Here is a 17,340-nt window from a genome sequence, read left to right as displayed (position 1 = left end):
TTTTTGTCATACATATTATGATGTTTGAAATCAGTGGATGCAGGTTTTGTTCCTGGAATACTGAGGTGATTGTACTGTATTACTTTATTTTGACATTTTACACACATTATTATTATATATTTTTAAGGGACCTCCAGGTGTTCAAGGACACACTGTAAGTATAAATAATATTTATCATTTTATGAATAGGTATTAAAAATATGGTAGTATTTAAAAAAAAGGGGCTATAATGAATTTTGGGACAGTTTCCCTGAAATGATAATTGTTTTCATTAAGAATAAACATACACTTTTTAGTTAGCATGTCTGTATATTTGAAGATGTAAAATATTGAATATTTCTTATTGTTCCTGTTATTGTTTTATCTCAGGGACCACAAGGATATCCAGGATTAAAAGGTCAAAGAGGAGAAAGAGTAAGCGAGACACAAAAATGCACAGAAAATGATTTGAATTAAGGAAATGCATGTTTTGTTAGAAAATATAGCCCAACTATTTTATTTGATACAATATATATGCATTGAACTTATAATGATTTGGCATCTCAGCACATTGCATTGAACGGAAAGGCAAGGCCTGGACGTGAACCGCAAACTATACGGTTCAAAGACGAACGTCTTACAAAAAGAAAAAGAACTGAAGTTGAGAGATAAGTATTGGTCTTATGCTGATGTCAGTATTATCTCATCAGCTGCTAGGAGGAGATTCAGTGCAAGCTGTTCCAGAGGTTTTTAATTTCTCAATTAGCAATTCAAGTATATACAGTATTTATTGAAAGTACTCCTGAATTCAAGGTAATGTTGCATTTCACTCACCCAAAATACATTTTACTCACATAGGGCCCTATTTGTAAAATAACTTGCAGACTGCCGTAATAAAATACATTTAGTTCAAAACTAACGAAAGTCATCCATATTGCTATTCATAAAATGATCTGAGAATACGGGCGACTGTCGCAAAGCATTTTATGAATGGGTATACAGTCGTTCAAGAACGAAAATCCACCTCTTTTTGATGACATTATCAGCATTATTAATAATTATTAATAAGTATATATTTTTTTTTTAATGCACAGAAACATGAGTGTAAACAACTGTTCTTCTTTCAGGGTGATCCCGGATATGTACTGGGAGGTGTTGAAGGTGTTCAAGTTCCTGGTCGAAAAGGGGAACCTGGCTCGCCTGTAAGTACATTTTGGAAGAGAATAATTAGGGGTGGGCGTAAAAAGTTTGCGTTTCAAACATTTGCAGAGTTTTGCTTAAGTTTGCGTCTTGACTTGCGTTAAAAATAAGATGCAGGTTTTCGCACTTCAAGATGACATCTGTATGGACACTAGCGGTTTTGAAGCACAGTTAATCAAGGCTCAACTTAGATGGACAGGACATGTGCTCTGTATGGATGATACAAAGCTGCCGAAACTTATCCTTTATGGACAGCTGAAGTTGGGTAAACGCTCCACGAGCGGACAGAAGAAATGCTACAACGCTGAAATGAAACACTCAATGAAACAGCAACGTCAGTGACTGGGAGGTGTTGGCTCAAGCGTCATAAGCAGCAGACGATAAAGACACTTCTGATACAGGATCTACTTCTGGAGTTGATGATGTCTCTGTTTATGGTTAATGAAGTAAAATTCAATACTATAGTTGCAGTTGTTGCCCTGTTTGAAAGTCATAGAATCATAGTATAGTATTACTGGTAAGAACAAGGGATAGGGGCTTCAGAATTGAGCTTTGCATGGGGCCACAACGGGACAAACACCACCGCTGTGTATGGATTGTTGAAGGATGAAATGCTGGCCAGACATTGGTGTTAAGAAGGCCTGTACTGAACAGTACATTTGTTTTTTGCAGGGGTTACAGGGGGAGCCAGGGATACCAGGAGAGCCAGGTCCTCCAGGACTTTCAGGATCATCAGGGCCTCAGGGGCCACCAGGCACATCGGTCAAGGTCAGTTCATTCCCTCATCAAAGAGCCAATATGATGAAATCATAGGATGAAATAAACCTTATACTCTCTTACCAATGGGCACGATGTTATTGAACTTTTGACTGTTTGAATATGTATTTGAGGAAATTGCTTCTCATGTTTATTTCAGATAGATTTAATTAAGTGACAGAGCCTGTCAATGAAGGCTTGATGTGTTGTAGTTGACCGCTACTAGAGTTATGCGTTCCATCAAGGTCAACTACCACACGGTAGAGGCTTCATCGAGAGGGCACTATTGCTATTAGAAAGTGGTTTTTCTCATTATTTTCTTTAAAAAAAAAACCACTAAATTTACCTTGAACTTGTAATGATTCATTGGGTACCCTTCCGCTGTGAAAAGTTTTTGGAAAATAGTCCCGGAAATGTTCATAAAAGATCACCTACATAATTTGAGAAAATAACAAATTACTTTTTACTTGTCAGAGTTGCCTATTGTGTATCTGGACACTGCCAGTTATCTGAATGGCGCAATATTAAGAACATAAGAACATAAGAAAGTTTACAAACGAGAGGAGGCCATTCGGCCCATCTTGCTCGTTTGGTTGGTAGTAGCTTATTGATCCCAGAATCTCATCAAGCAGCTTCTTGAAGGATCCCAGGGTGTTGGCTTCAAAAACATTACTGGGGAGTTGGTTCCAGACCCTCACAATTCTCTGTGTAAAAAAAGTGCCTCCTATTTTCTGTTCTGAATGCCCCTTTATCTAATCTCCATTTGTGATCCTTGGTCCTTGTTTCTTTTTTCAGGTCGAAAAAGTCCCCTGGGTGGACATTGTCAATACCTTTTAGAATTTTGAATGCTTGAATCAGATCACCGCATAGTCTTCTTTGTTCAAGACTGAATAGATTCAATTCTTTTAGCTTGTCTGCATATGACATGCCTTTTAAACCCGGGATAATTCTGGTCGCTCTTCTTTGCACTCTTTGTAACGAGGTGACCAGAACTGAACACAATATTCTAGATGAGGTCTTACTAATGCATTGTAAAGTTTTAATATTACTTCCCTTGATTTAAATTCAACACTTTTCATAATATATCCGAGCATCTTGTTGGCCTTTTTTTATAGCTACCCCACATTGTCTAGATGAAGACATTTCTGAGTCAGCATAAACTCCTAGGTCTTTTTCATAGATTCCTTCTTCAATTTTGGCATCTCCCATATTATATTTATAATGCACATTTTTATTGCCTACGTGCAGTACCTTACACTTTTCTCTATTAAATGTCTGTGCCTCGATTGTTGTTGAAAGATGCTGAGCTCCAGTCGAGCTGGCAGGCTGTGATTGGCTGATTCGGCAGTTGTGGGTAGAGGACTGGTTGCTTTCATCGGTGCAAAGTATTGATTGGCTGGTTTTGGTGGATAATAAAATACACTTGGACTAATTGTGTCTTTGTTTAGTATTTGCTGTCCAATAGATTTCAGATAGATTTCATTACGCACTTGCACGGATTGATTTTAAGTTTGATTCACAGTTGATGCTGTGACGTTCCAATGGGCATCTACTGTCTGATAGGAGCCCGCTAGAACTGGAAGCTTATTGGCTGATGGTACTGAATTATTTTCTAATGCAAGGCAACATTTTCTTATCAAAATCTGCATAAGTGCCCATAATTTTATTCTTGCTGCAGTTTCAAGAATCTTAAATACATAAACCAAGTGTGCTTTAATTCTTTTCTAGGGAGATTCAGGAGAACCAGGTGAAAGAGTAAGTGATTGTTTTCATCCAGTTGAACATTTCACAATAAATACATTGTAATAAACTTGGTAAAAATGTTGGTTGTATATGTTAGCCTGAATAGATTTACTGTAAAAGAAAAATAATGGAATACTTTCAATATATAAAACATTATACATGGTATAGTTTTGATTAACTGACTTGGTAAATCAATCAGTATGTTATTTTTATTAAAACAAGTTATAATAACAGACAGTTGTGTTACCCCATTAAGGAAAATAAAGCGTAGTGGTTAATACAACTAAAATAAAAAAAGCTTAAATAAAACCTTAAGACAATTTCTTCATTTCATCATAAATTACATTCCCCATAATGAGCCCCTGCAAACAAATAAACAAACCAACCATATTGTTTTCCACAGGGTCAACGTGGAAAGCCAGGACCGAAGGGGGATAAAGGAGACAGAGGAGAGACTGTAAGTTGTAAGACTGTTTGTGTCCTATATGTATGGGTGAGAAGAAAAACACAACCAAGCAGAGTTTCACCGGTTTAAATGAAAACATGTGCATCAGTGCATCAGAAATGATCTTCAGCTTAACTGCTGACGTCTAAGCAGAAAAAAAAAAAATTCAAGTAAGATGAACAGAAAAAATATGTTTCTGTGTGGGTAACGCAAAAGAAAAGACATATAAACAGCGGTTTCATTTTTACCAGAATATGACATTAGCTGAAAGGTTCTCTGTCTTAATTCAAGATCCTTTAACCTTGCAGTGAATTTGTTGGAGGTTCATTCTGTCCCATGTCCCATGTCCCATGATACATATAGTTATAAAAAGTAAAAAAAAAGTATTTTAAAAAAGTATAACCAGCACAGCAGTTTGTTCTACACATGTTTGGTAAAGCTAAAACGGTAGGACAATTCTCATGACTTTTTCCCCCTGCAACTGGTTCTTTCATCCTGTTGAGATCTTCCTGGCACAATTGTTTGTTTTGCTGTTCAAAGGGTAAAGCAGGTTTGCCTGGACCAATAGGGCTTGATGGAAGTCTTGGAAATCCTGGACAAAAAGGGGAGAAGGTAAATTGAACATCTTGTTATAGTGAGATACATGACAATAGAATGTACTCAGCTCTTAATGAACCTGAGACTACAGTAGCTATTTGTATTACTAGTGTTTTAAAGCACTCTGTTGTGTTAAAGTATTGTATTGTTTTTGTGGTGATATTGTTCTTTGTTTAATTGCAATGCACATTTTTTCCAGGGTGCTGAAGGGATAGGTATTCAAGGCATTCATGGACCAAAAGGAGAACCCGGTCAAAAGGTATTATTTCAGGAATTTATATCTAATAGAATGTATTTCTGCAGGACATTATTGTTTTACTTAAATGATCTTGTTAGGCATGAATCTCTTTTAATGTTTAATATTATTTTTCTGGAGCTTTTAGGTACATGAAAAGTAACATGAAAGACTACTTGTACATCTTCTGTTGTGTTTCAGCAACAGAACATAAACATTTTAGAGCGTTTTCTCCGTTTTTGAAAGACTAATTGTTAAGAGAAGTGAATGAATAAAGGAAGTGCAATTTTACAGTGCGAAATTGAAATGTAATTGCCATCACACCTACATACTGTACACTCTTTTGACAAGTGTATTTCTTTCCTCTGACTGTTTCATGGTATCATAATTGGACTGTGAGTTGCCACAAACCATGTTATGTTTATGTAAGAGGTTTGGCAGCTTTTATATAAACAGTGTGTAAATGTCTTACCTTATTTAAATTTTAAAGCAACTTTTCATGATTATGTCATTTTTGTATACATTTATAAATGTGGTTATTATATATAATAACATGTAACATATTAATTATATGTTTTCATAGGGAGCAATGGGTCTAACAGGTCTGCTTGGCCCCACGGTAAGTCATCCATATGTTCTCTGATAAAATATATTAGGCAGATAATGTTATTTTATGTTTAGTTACCTGTTACAAACTCACTCTGGAAATACACAATACTAGGTCAAATTAATACATTTGAAGATTGGGGCTTAATAACCGCATTTATCAATTTTATCTTGTGAAATGGAGGGATGGTGAAGTTATAATATCTATATAATATGAAAATCCTAGCAATGGCAACTACTAAATGAAATTCTAACCGTGTATGCCTAAAACCACTGATTTTCCTTTAGGGTGACAGAGGACTTCAAGGAAATATAGGACCTGTAGGCTCAAGGGTAGGAACTATGTTTTAGATACAGTTTATGTAATGTATCAGATTATGTGTTTTCTTCCCTTACAAAAATCTAGTTTACTGTAAATATACAATACACTGACCATACGAGTTGTATACTTATAGCATCCAACTATATTTGCTAAAAAGTCTTAAGATTAGTACATAGTAACAGTGCAATAAAACATATAAAGTACTGAGCGTCTTCAAGAAAAACAGTTATAGTTTAAACAATGCTCACGGTTGTTTAGGAAAATCAGAGCACTCAAAGCCATCATTTAATACATAAGAACATAAGAAAGTTTACAAACGAGAGGAGGCCATTCGGCCCATCTTGCTCATTTGGTTATTAGTAGCTTATTGATCCCAGAAATCCCAGGTTTAAAGGCATGTGACATGCCTTTAAACCCTGAATAATTCTGGTTGCTCTTCTTTGCACTCTTTCTAGAGCAGCAATATCCTTTTTGTAGCGAGGTGACCAGAACTGAACACAATACACAGCAATATCCACAAAATAACTACAAAATGCAAGTGTTATAAACAGCATATATGCATAATGCAAATAATATGTTTCTTTAAACTTCTAGGGCAAAAAGGGCTTGAAAGGGGACAGAGGAGATAAGGTGGGTGTTATCCTGCATGTTGTTTTGTATATTTGTATTGCAAAGTGGTTCACTGGAATTCTATTATGAATATACCAAATTGTATTTAACCAAGTAAATATTAGAATATGTGTTTGCAGGCCTTTCACGTCACACAGGAAAGCAGAACTCTACCCCCAAATAAAGCTAAGAAAATTAAAAGGCAACAGGAGCTTTTTAACAAGATCCGAAATCACGGTGCATCCCATCCTGCATGACTTTAGAGGGGGAAAGCTGTATTGTATAGGGTTATCCTTTCTCTAATCTATTCTTTATTATAGGGAGATCGTGGCGAAACTGGGCAAATAGGACCACAAGGAATTGCTGTAAGAAATTAAGCTTTTTAAATAATGTTTCCCACCTTTTTAAAAGCCAATAAAAACATTAAATGCATGTAAGTGTAATTTCAGGATAGACCAGCTGAGAAGACATGGCATTTGCAAATATTCCAAGTGAATATATATATATATATATATATATATATATATATATATATATATATATATATATATAACCCTCCCTGCCAAAATATGCTTATTTAAGTTGTTAATTGTTGTATTGTTTTGGCAGTTGGCTCGTCATTGTAAATTAGAGCCAATGAGTGAGTGAGTGAGTGAATGAGTGAGTGAGTGAGTGAGTGAGTGAGTGAGTGAGTGAGTGCGTGTGTGTGTGAACTGAGAGGCAGGAATTCTAACCTTTTGTGTATCTGTAATCGACAGGGTCCTGTCTGCAGGACAATTAAAACATACACCTCACAACTTCTGACCAAGGCATCCACTCTTTTCGTGAAGTTTCATTATGTGTGAGCGAGCCAGATATAGTAACATGGAGGATGATTTCTAGGCAGCAGGGTTTCACAGTACGCTTTACATTTTGAAGCGTGTGAAATTATGTTGCAATGAATCTCCATTATTAATTTATTTGTATTTTTTTATTTGATTTTTAGGGGCTTCCTGGTCCAATTGGTTCAAAGGGAAACACAGTGAGTAATTATGTGATCGAACATGTAAGGTTTTGGCAATCATTTATATAAAGACTATTTGCAGCTTGTAATATTCTGTTTGTTTCTGTTTTTTTTCCCCTTTATTAACCCATAGGGAAATCAAGGAGTTCCTGGTGAACCAGCAAAAGGGGTAATTAAGTGTGAAAATATATTTCTTATGTTTTATGGTTTACTTAAATGCTATATCATATCCTGTGATTTAAAAAAAAGAATGAAAAAGTAGACCGGGATTAAGTAAACTATAAATATACTCCCAAATAGTTGTGTTTATTTATAGTTGACATCATGAAATTAACTATAATTAATGGCATGCAGAAAGGGGGTGTGAGTGTACTGTGACTATAACTACAATCCAAAAGACACAACATGTTTTTTTTTTTTTAATATTGTAATTTGTTCTTATTCTTAGTGACAAACTTAACAGCTTCTCAGAATAATTTATCTGGGATACATAAAATACATAAACAGTGTGACATTAATTGTCACCATTTAAAATCATTTTAAATATGCACATTTGGCAGTGGACTCGAACCGGCGACATCCAGCCTATAGGGCGCATCCTGCACTCCACTCGGGAGCATCATATGATTTAGGAATATGTTTACAAAACAAACCAAAAAGATATATTTTGAAAAAAATAAGTTTACATAATTGTACCTCTCTATGGAAGGCATTGGGTCCCTAGAACCCAGTTTGAGAACCACTGTTCTAGTCAGTCAATCATGATTATACCACTATACATGTTATTGAGTGCAAATGAAGAATCAGTGGTGAAGAATCTTGGAGTTAATGAGATCAGATTATTTGAGTGCTTTGCACAATGAACACTGGATTACAATACCGGAATGTAGATTGCAGTGGAACTCAAAATATTTATCCACTTTCAAAAATTGTATTTTGCTCAAATGTATTTTGTTTGTGTTTCCCAAAACAGATTCTTGGGCCTCCCGGCAAAAAAGGAGTCAGGGTAAGGGAGGACATACCTGTTACAAAAGAGTCCGAAACGTAATGTAGTAAATCCTGTAAGAAGAAATCACAATACATATGATAATAATGCCAAACAGGAGTACAGTTACTCATCATATGATTTATATGATTTCTGTTAATTTCTGTTCATAAATATTGTGCCGGTAATGAGCTTTAATGGGTGTTACTGTATATTCAGCCTGTCAGCATAGTGTCTGTTAATTGAAATCCCCAGGGGTCTTCTAAGGCACTGAATATCACCGTGGTAATTGTGCAACTAAAGTGTGATGTTTGGTTATCTATCAGACTCACGAGGAAACCTTTACTCTAAAATCCATGGGGATCCCCAAGTTCTAAGAAATATCTGTTGAGATTCATCCCTGGTTATAAAAAAGGATCTAATAATATACATTTGTTGCACTTTGCATTTTGCAGCCTGTTGATACCGGTTTTATTACTTTGGCCCCTTTGTGTATTCAGTTAGTCCTGCCAAAGGAATTGGAACACCAGCCTTGAAACAGAACGACTGGAGGCGGGGCCTTTACCACTTCTTGTATCTGACTCAGACCTCTTACTTACTAAATGTCTTCACAGATTTTAATAAGCAAGATGTTTCAGGAAAGTGGCAACAAAAATGTTCTCGATTTACAGCCATTGAGGAATAAAAGCTTATCATTGCTTTTGAAGAGGGGATGATTATACAGTGATTCAGGGATACTAAGATATTTAGTACACAAGTTAATAGGCAGTACATGTTCTAACACTAGTGGCTCTGTAAAAGACTGCACTAGTTAAATATACTTTGCTGATTAATGTCTTTATATGTATATTTTAATCTTTGCTTAGGGTGATTTAGGGCCAGTGGGTCCACCTGGACCACAGGGAGAAAAGGGAACTGAAGGAGACAAGGGTCAAAAGGTAAAACCAATGTATATTTACTCCAATCATTAAATCTGACTTCTTTTTTCTAGTTGTCTGCCATCCCTAAAGTTTGTGTTCCTTACCTAAAATACACAATTCATTGTATTAGTGAAAAAACAAACAAACAAAAAACTATTACAAATGCATAAAAATCATATTTGTTTTTAGACATACACCATAAATAAAAAAATGTTCAGATCTACCTATTAGTTATTTGGAGTTAGTCAGCACTGTAACAAGCACAGTCGCGAATGAAATGTTATGCATTATATTGTTTATGCAGCAATATGCATTATGTTGTTTTAATGACATTGGGGGCTTAAATATTGTCATTTTGCCTGTTGTATAGAAGTAACACTGAACCCCCACCAACACCCTGAGATTCAAAAGTCGAAGCCTGTAAAATATTATTGTTGTTTTATAATAGTGTGTATATATACTGTAGATAGATAGATAGATAGATTTAGATCTATAGTATGTATTGTGCTGTACAGTTAACTGTGTTCGAAATTATTAACATGAATGAGAAAAGTCACCATGAAAACCGTTGCACAAACCTGGGACTCCCAGGATACCGTTCTCTACAGTATGTTTTCTGCTGTAATGCTTTAGGACTGCTTAAGGTAAGAAAATGAATGGGTGTACAGGTAAAAAAATATTGATAGCCAAATATGTTAACTGTTTGGTGAAAAATCTAAGTAGTTATCGTGTTCACCCTGTGAAGTGTGACAGACGGACGGGCAGGTCAGTGAATACGGGTCCCCAGGGAGGACCCCAAAAACACACAACATGTTGATATTTGCTAGATACCTGTAAAGAGCATTTGTTTAACTAATTGTGATGTATTTTGAAGGGTAGTCCAGGCTTTGGGATTCCTGGTCAGCCGGGACCAAAAGGAGACAATGGAGAAAGGGTGAGTGCTTTACTAATATGATTTGACACTACAGAAAAGATCAGTTGAAACTCTGTTTATGGGGGGATGAGGTGGGAGAAAAGAATACTTAGCTAGGCCAGGGAACATTTACTCCTGGTTTCATACACCCCAGTTTGCAGCAGAGTGCCCACAACACAATATTGGGTAATTGGTTGTGCCAGCTGCTGAACCCTTGAAGGTTTTCCATTCAGTTGTGAGCCAAACTCACCCACTCACTGTTTCTGAAACAGTAAAAACCCAAGGAGGTTAATTGGATTTGTTCAGTGATATTGCATTAATAATATGAATAATCCATAACAAATTTGAATATGTGGGCATTTTTCTTTATTTCAGGTATGTTAACATTTGCAATGCTTTTTTTTTTTTTTTTTGCTAGGGTAATGTTGGTTTATCTGGGAAGCCTGGACCGAAGGTAAGAATTGTACCCCTGTGTGTGTGTGTATATATATATATATATATATATATATATATATACACACACAATATATATATATATATATATATATATATACAGTGGTGCCCAAAAGTGAAAACACCCTCACATTTTTAATGCAAAATACACATTGTTATTATTAACACTTGTAAATGTGTGGTCATAAATAAGTCCTTTCTGTCCTTACTGTCCTTTTCGACATTTGTTTTTTACTTCATAATTTTAAATGTGGTCAATTAAAATCAATAGTTTACAATTCCTTAGTGGTAATAGAGCCATTTGGATTGAACATAGTCAAAGTCATAGTCAAAGGTTAGAATGATCATTTAATTAGTATATTCACACTGAAATAATAATCCATTCTGTGTGTGGAAATACTATACTGTTTAATAGGATAGGTGTGTTTGTTTTTTATATCTTGGAATGGAAGGTGGAATATAGCCTTTAATGAATTCCCCCATGAGAATGTATTCAGTGTTGGTTTTAATACCTTCATAGTATTTCTATGGAGCGCTATATGAAGGACTAAGAATTCTGAAACATCTTTCAGTTTGTGTGCTGCTTTTGTTTTGTCAGGGGCAAGATGGTTTGATAGGGAGCAAGGGTGATTCAGGACCACCAGGAGATCCAGGGGTGCCAGGACTAAGAGGTAAAGATGTAAGTACATCTTCACAAGCCATTACAGCCCACTTCAATACACATAGATGCAATTGAAACATATATAGTTTTAAGAAAATTGTATTTAATACATTATCATATAAAAAAAGCTCTAAAATTAAGTCTTTCATGCAATATCTGTTCTGGAGAAGGTTAAATACACATCTGTTTAAACATCTGTGGTGCATACTGCAAACCCAATATTGTGATATGTAATTTTCTGATTTAAAAAAGCCAATTATTTGTATTCCAAAAACATACTTAAAACATAACTGAGCCTGTTAAACATTACTTGAACCAGAGAACTTTGGGCCAGTTCATTCAAATGTATGTTTTGTTTTAGTTAATGTGCCTAATCATAACTAAAGTATTACTTCTTACAGGGTGAGGCTGGAGGTAAAGGGGAACCTGGACCCAGAGTAAGTGATATACTGTACATAAACAGTGTATCTGTCAAGTTATTCAAAGAGACCTTGAAATAATCGTTTTTGAAATTGAAATGCATCCTTTTTTAAATTATTTTAATAATATATTTTCTCTTTCTTAAGGGTGAAACAGGCCCCTCAGGAGAGCCAGGGGAGATAGGAACCAGGGTAATGGTTATATATATATATATATACTATGAGTGTAGTTACCATGGCATCAAAAGCCTATAAGTACCTCCACTGTTTGTTTTCAAGCACAGCTTTCCCTTGCCAAAAAAATATGTTGAAAATACCGAAACGTTGCAAAGTTTGATCTTTTGAGCAAAAACATGTACTGTTTTTTGTCAACTGCTGAGGATCTGTAATAACACAACATATCACCATAATATTCTAAACATAACACACACCCTGTGTATAACACAAATGAAAAAGCTGCATTTGGTTATGTATGTTGTATATTGCTCACCTCTTGTTTTATGTGCACCCCTGTATTACATGCACACTTTGTATTCTATACAATCAAAACCTCTATAAAACACAGATTCACTAGAAGTTTTTAAATGGTGGTCTGTGTATTACCAAAAATTAAGGTAATGATGTCCTGTTAATGTAGCTCATACAGCCAGGAAGAAGCTGAATCTTATTATTTTTGGAACATAATGTAGACACTACTAGCATATTTTCTGTGGCATTTTGATTGTTTTCAGGGCCCGTTGGGTCTACCAGGACGGCCAGGAGACCCAGGGGAAAAAGGAGACACTGGAGAATCAGGAGAAAGGGTAGGCACAAACTGTTATCTTGAAGGTGTAATACCTGCCTGGCCAGGAGCTTGCTTTTTTTCACAGGTTTAGTCAATAGTAAGGTGATAACTAAACACATCTATGATGTGTTAATTGTCCCACTGGACGCCAAGACTAATATAGAATTAACTTTTTTGTAAGAATTGTTTATTTCTGAACGATTAATATTGGACTTTTTTTGTGTGTGTTGCAGGGTTCAGCAGGGCCTAAAGGGAATAAAGGAGATATGGTTTGTTTCTATGTTTTTGTTATCTGTTATATATGAACATAATGTTATAGACTGAGCTTTGATATTATAGCATTTCTATAAAAAGATTTCCGGTTGAAATACTGTCTTAGCAGCCCTTTTCAATACATTTCTTACTGGGGATATAAAGTGGTGCCAAAGGTTTTTGAAGGTGCTTTCATAGCCACAAATAATACACACTTTTCTTTTTTTTTTTTTTTTTCTTTTTTTTTTTTTGATGTAGGGAAATCCTGGACCTCCTGGGCCTTCAGTTGTGAGTTTCTTATATTGAGTATTAAAGGTTGTATCCTTTCATAATGGCTTGCTCTTGTAATATAGCATCAACACTGCTGTGTATACAATCAGAAGTGATCTTTCTAGGATCACTGCATTTTGAAGCCTATTTAGTAGAACTGTGTTTAACCATGATAATTACTCTCTGAGATAAATCTAGTATCGCTACTGTGGCACTGTTAGCAAACCAACCTTTTTTTAAATAAAAATATTTGTATTTTCACTTAATAATACACCTGCAAAGCATTGTTCAAATTCTAATACATTTTAATAATTACTTTTTGTCATTTGTTCTAGTTTACTTTATCTGAGAACAGCATTGTTGCAAGAAAAGAAAAGGTAAAACCTTTTTTTTATGTTTATTTGAGGAAGAATGGAATAAACTAGTATCACTGTATATAAGCAGTGTATAGATTTAAGTCCAGCAGTACAAGATTATTTTTATCACTCTACATTGACACTGATCACTTTACTGGTCTGTATTTAGCTCTTTATTTGCAATCGTATTTGCAGCTTATTTCCTGCGTCTGTCTTCTAGGGAAATCATGGAGACCCTGGGAAACCAGGACCAAGAGGTGAAACTGGCCCCCCGGGGCCAAGGGTGAGTGTGTTTCCGTATTGTGGTCGTTTGTATGAAGGTTGTACACATTTTAGTAGAAAAGAGCTCACCACTATAAAACAGGTGACAATGTATGATGGCAGGTTGTGTGTTTTTAACCCATCAAGAGGATCTGACTGAGAAAAAAAACCAAAACAAGTATTAATACAATCATTCCAAAGATGGTATTTCTGTCTTAAACATCTGGTAGGGGTAGAAAATTAGGGCAGAATCAGCTGCCGGTGTGCATTTGTTCTCAGAGTATCCCGGGAAAATGCATGTATTTTTCCAACTGACAGTGGCGCTGTGAGCTGCAGGAAATACAATCCTGTGACAGTAGCAAAAGTTAATGCAATCATAACCCTCCATACTGTAGGTATTATAATGAGTTCATGTAATGATACAAAAATGCAAACATCCCTTTCTAGGGGCCAGAAGGGCACCCAGGACCCCCGGGAAATGGACCGGTATGTTTACTTTTAAAACTCTGATTAATGTTATTCTTGTTTTTATAAATATCTGTCCCTCTTCAGATTAAGAGATATTCTGGTGTGTGTTCGCTTGTGACTTTGGTTACAATATCAAAGAGAAGTACAATAGCAACAGTATGAATCTGCATTCATGTATTTATCTTAATGGTATTTTCTGAATCCATAACACTGCACTAATACTGTAGGTATACGCAATCTTCAAACACAAATGAAGATTCCCATTATGGTATGATGCCCTTATTCAACTAGAATCTAGACGTGCAAATTAGATAGCAGTTATCTAATCTAATTAGATACGAATTGTCCTTGCTATGTCTAAAGAGAACACTGTCCAATCTATTAAGACTGGAAAACAATTAAGCCTAGTGATTGTAAAGCAACGCACAAGGATTCTGGAGATTCATGCTGGTATAAATTATTATTATTATTATTATTTATTTCTTAGCAGACGCCCTTATCCAGGGCGACTTACAATCGAAGACTTACAATAAAGAGTTGAAGCTTGAGCCAGGAAGGTTTTTAAAATCTCAATAAGCATGAGCACGGGGTAATATTGACAGTGTGCATTTTTATCGCTCTACAGCTGTCTGCTTTAGTTGTTTGTTGCTCTGACTTCACATGTTTTCATTTTCACTAACGCAGCAGACAGTAGAGCAGCAAACAGTACTGCATCAGACAAACCACATACACTAACAGTGACTTAGGCACTCTCTCAATCACCAGTATTTTATATAAAGTAGAATTAACTATATTTATCAAATGCCAATATAGTCAAAGCTGTAGGCTGTTTGAAAGAGATGAGTGCAAAATGATTGGGGGAATAAATGGCCTTATTCATAAACGTACTTACCGACTGCCATAATAAAACGAATTTTGTTTAAAACTAATGAAAATCATCCATATTGCTATTCATAAAATGATCTGAGAATACAGGCGACTGTTGCAAAGCACTATATGAATGGGTATACAGTCGTTCAAGAACGGAAATCCGCCTCTTTTTGATGACATCATCAGCATTATTAATGTTCCCTGGGTGGCGTCGGTAGCTGTTGCAAAAAGAAAAAGCGGAATCCACCGACAGTAACCTACTACCGAAACCCGAGTCTGCAGCTGCCAGTCACGGGCAGATTGCAAAACCTGATTCTGATGCTCCTATCACGTCTGCCAAAAATTCAAGACATGTCATAATTTAAAGATAAAAAAAAAAGATTTTTTAAATAAATACTTTGTATTTTCGTTTTGTTTGGCAACGCTTGTAAACACATTTCCATACGCACACATAAGATTTCCATTTTTAAGTGCAGGACCAAACAAAAAAAACAAAAAAAGCACTGTAGGAGGATGTTTGAATAATACTGTAATTCTAGTAATACTACTAAGACTAATAATAATAATACTAGTAATACATTTAAATAATAATACTAATAATAATAACTTTAAATGTTAATCTTACAAATTCTCAACTATTATTATTATTATTATTATTATTATTATTATTATAAATAATCAATCAGGGGCGAGTTTATGTTTATGAAAGTTTCACGCCGTATTGCACACTGTACACAAAATTGATTTTTTTGTGGTGCGTGAAAAAAGAAACAAAAAAAAAGCCCAAATTTCCCACCGGCTGCATCAGCAGCACTGGTACTGTACATTGTAACTCTCCATGAAAATAACACACAGGCAGTATTCGTCCAAACTGTTTATTGTGAACACAGGTAAAAGAAATAAAAAGAAAAGGACCGCTGTCAGCCGCGGATCACGGCAAAGAAATAATAACAATAAAATAACTGTCTATTCTCAGTCTCTCACCTGCTCTCCGCTTCACAGCGAAATCCGATCATGTACTGTTTTCTCATTTCAACAGACGTTAACCCTTTATGAATAGACCCCAAACTGTTTCTACTAAACAAAATTTGGAGGTACTGAGATATCTCCCAGGGTTCATTCAAACTGAACGACCGCTATATCCTGTTTCATAGGGTGGCTCAGGGTTACCAGGAAAAGATGGTTTACCAGGACAGCCAGGGCCAAAGGTAAGCAAATAACCTTGTAAGTGCTCAGTAGTGAATCATGTCATGGGTGGTGTCAAGACACTAATATACTCTTCTGAAAGTAATTCAAGTCCTATTTTGGATGGTCAAAAAGGCTGTTTTTATTACAGTGTGCATGGGAAGAAATCTTAATTTTCTTTCACTTATCCAGGGTGAGCCAGGTAGAAAAGGCGAGGCTGGTGGACCTGTAAGTATTATACTTAACAAGCTTATTTCCATACACACATTACAGAGACATTTGTCTTTTATTAATATTTGTCTTTCTTTTTGAGAATTTTAGTCAATAAGAGCACAGTATTTTCAATCTTTTAGTGAACTAAACATTATAAAAAGAATATGATATGCTTGATTTGCTGGCTCAAAACAACTTGCAACTAAGTAGGCCTACTATTGCATTTTTTTCTTTCCTTTTTCCATACTTTAATGTCATGAACAAATCCTTCAAATCAGCTGCCATAAGTAAAGTAGCTTATCCCTTACACATTCTTTTCCCATACAATAGCTTTATGATAATGGTGCTGTATTAAAGGTTACATTATTTTGTTGAGTAGAAAGGGGAACCCGGACGTGTGGGTGAGGCAGGGATTCCTGGGCTACCTGGCATTCCAGTAAGTATTACTTTGTGATTTATTTTGCAGTCTAATAATAACCATAGGTTTTAAAGAAAAGGTTTCAATAACAGAACCAAAAAGTAATCTTTGTTTGCGTATTATAGGGGAAGCCTGGAGTTGATGGAAAACGTGGAACAGCTGGAAAAGATGTAAGTTCTGTATATTGTAATGATCATTAACTAATTGGGTACTGTACATTCATAACGTTGATAGTTATTTAGTGACATCTAGTGAGTTATACTCTGTTGAATATCTCCCAGTAAGTTGCAAAGTGCAGAGAGCTGTGTAGGCGTGCCTTGGATGCATCCAGAGAAGCACCTAACTTTGTAACATGTATGTTATGGAATAGGACAGTGGGACTAGGCTATTGATGGTCTGAAGCATTTAACTATTACA

The 17,340-nt window shown here is 35.6% G+C and overlaps 1 protein-coding gene across 7 annotated transcripts in view; it reads left to right on the top strand.

The window, feature by feature from the left end:
- Positions 1 to 17,340, top strand: part of col7a1l (collagen type VII alpha 1-like) — a 117,878-nt gene that overhangs the window by 40,381 nt on the left and 60,157 nt on the right. For all 7 annotated transcript variants that reach the window (XM_058985924.1, XM_058985926.1, XM_058985928.1 and 4 more), the window contains exons 31-61: positions 128 to 154; positions 370 to 414; positions 1,107 to 1,181; positions 1,852 to 1,947; positions 3,664 to 3,690; positions 4,082 to 4,135; positions 4,664 to 4,735; positions 4,920 to 4,979; positions 5,539 to 5,574; positions 5,850 to 5,894; positions 6,478 to 6,513; positions 6,813 to 6,857; positions 7,478 to 7,513; positions 7,629 to 7,664; positions 8,469 to 8,501; positions 9,347 to 9,418; positions 10,275 to 10,334; positions 10,732 to 10,767; positions 11,365 to 11,445; positions 11,829 to 11,864; positions 11,994 to 12,038; positions 12,578 to 12,649; positions 12,864 to 12,899; positions 13,141 to 13,170; positions 13,488 to 13,529; positions 13,729 to 13,791; positions 14,217 to 14,255; positions 16,262 to 16,315; positions 16,485 to 16,520; positions 16,885 to 16,941; positions 17,049 to 17,093. In XM_058985924.1, the coding sequence (XP_058841907.1) occupies positions 128 to 154; positions 370 to 414; positions 1,107 to 1,181; positions 1,852 to 1,947; positions 3,664 to 3,690; positions 4,082 to 4,135; positions 4,664 to 4,735; positions 4,920 to 4,979; positions 5,539 to 5,574; positions 5,850 to 5,894; positions 6,478 to 6,513; positions 6,813 to 6,857; positions 7,478 to 7,513; positions 7,629 to 7,664; positions 8,469 to 8,501; positions 9,347 to 9,418; positions 10,275 to 10,334; positions 10,732 to 10,767; positions 11,365 to 11,445; positions 11,829 to 11,864; positions 11,994 to 12,038; positions 12,578 to 12,649; positions 12,864 to 12,899; positions 13,141 to 13,170; positions 13,488 to 13,529; positions 13,729 to 13,791; positions 14,217 to 14,255; positions 16,262 to 16,315; positions 16,485 to 16,520; positions 16,885 to 16,941; positions 17,049 to 17,093 (1,527 nt within the window). The remainder of the gene's footprint in view (positions 1 to 127; positions 155 to 369; positions 415 to 1,106; positions 1,182 to 1,851; positions 1,948 to 3,663; positions 3,691 to 4,081; positions 4,136 to 4,663; positions 4,736 to 4,919; positions 4,980 to 5,538; positions 5,575 to 5,849; positions 5,895 to 6,477; positions 6,514 to 6,812; positions 6,858 to 7,477; positions 7,514 to 7,628; positions 7,665 to 8,468; positions 8,502 to 9,346; positions 9,419 to 10,274; positions 10,335 to 10,731; positions 10,768 to 11,364; positions 11,446 to 11,828; positions 11,865 to 11,993; positions 12,039 to 12,577; positions 12,650 to 12,863; positions 12,900 to 13,140; positions 13,171 to 13,487; positions 13,530 to 13,728; positions 13,792 to 14,216; positions 14,256 to 16,261; positions 16,316 to 16,484; positions 16,521 to 16,884; positions 16,942 to 17,048; positions 17,094 to 17,340) is intronic.

The sequence above is a fragment of the Acipenser ruthenus genome, chromosome 14 (genome assembly GCF_902713425.1).
Source record: "Acipenser ruthenus chromosome 14, fAciRut3.2 maternal haplotype, whole genome shotgun sequence".
Classification (NCBI taxonomy): Eukaryota; Metazoa; Chordata; class Actinopteri; order Acipenseriformes; family Acipenseridae; genus Acipenser; species Acipenser ruthenus.
This window is presented reverse-complemented; position numbering and strand designations above follow the sequence as displayed.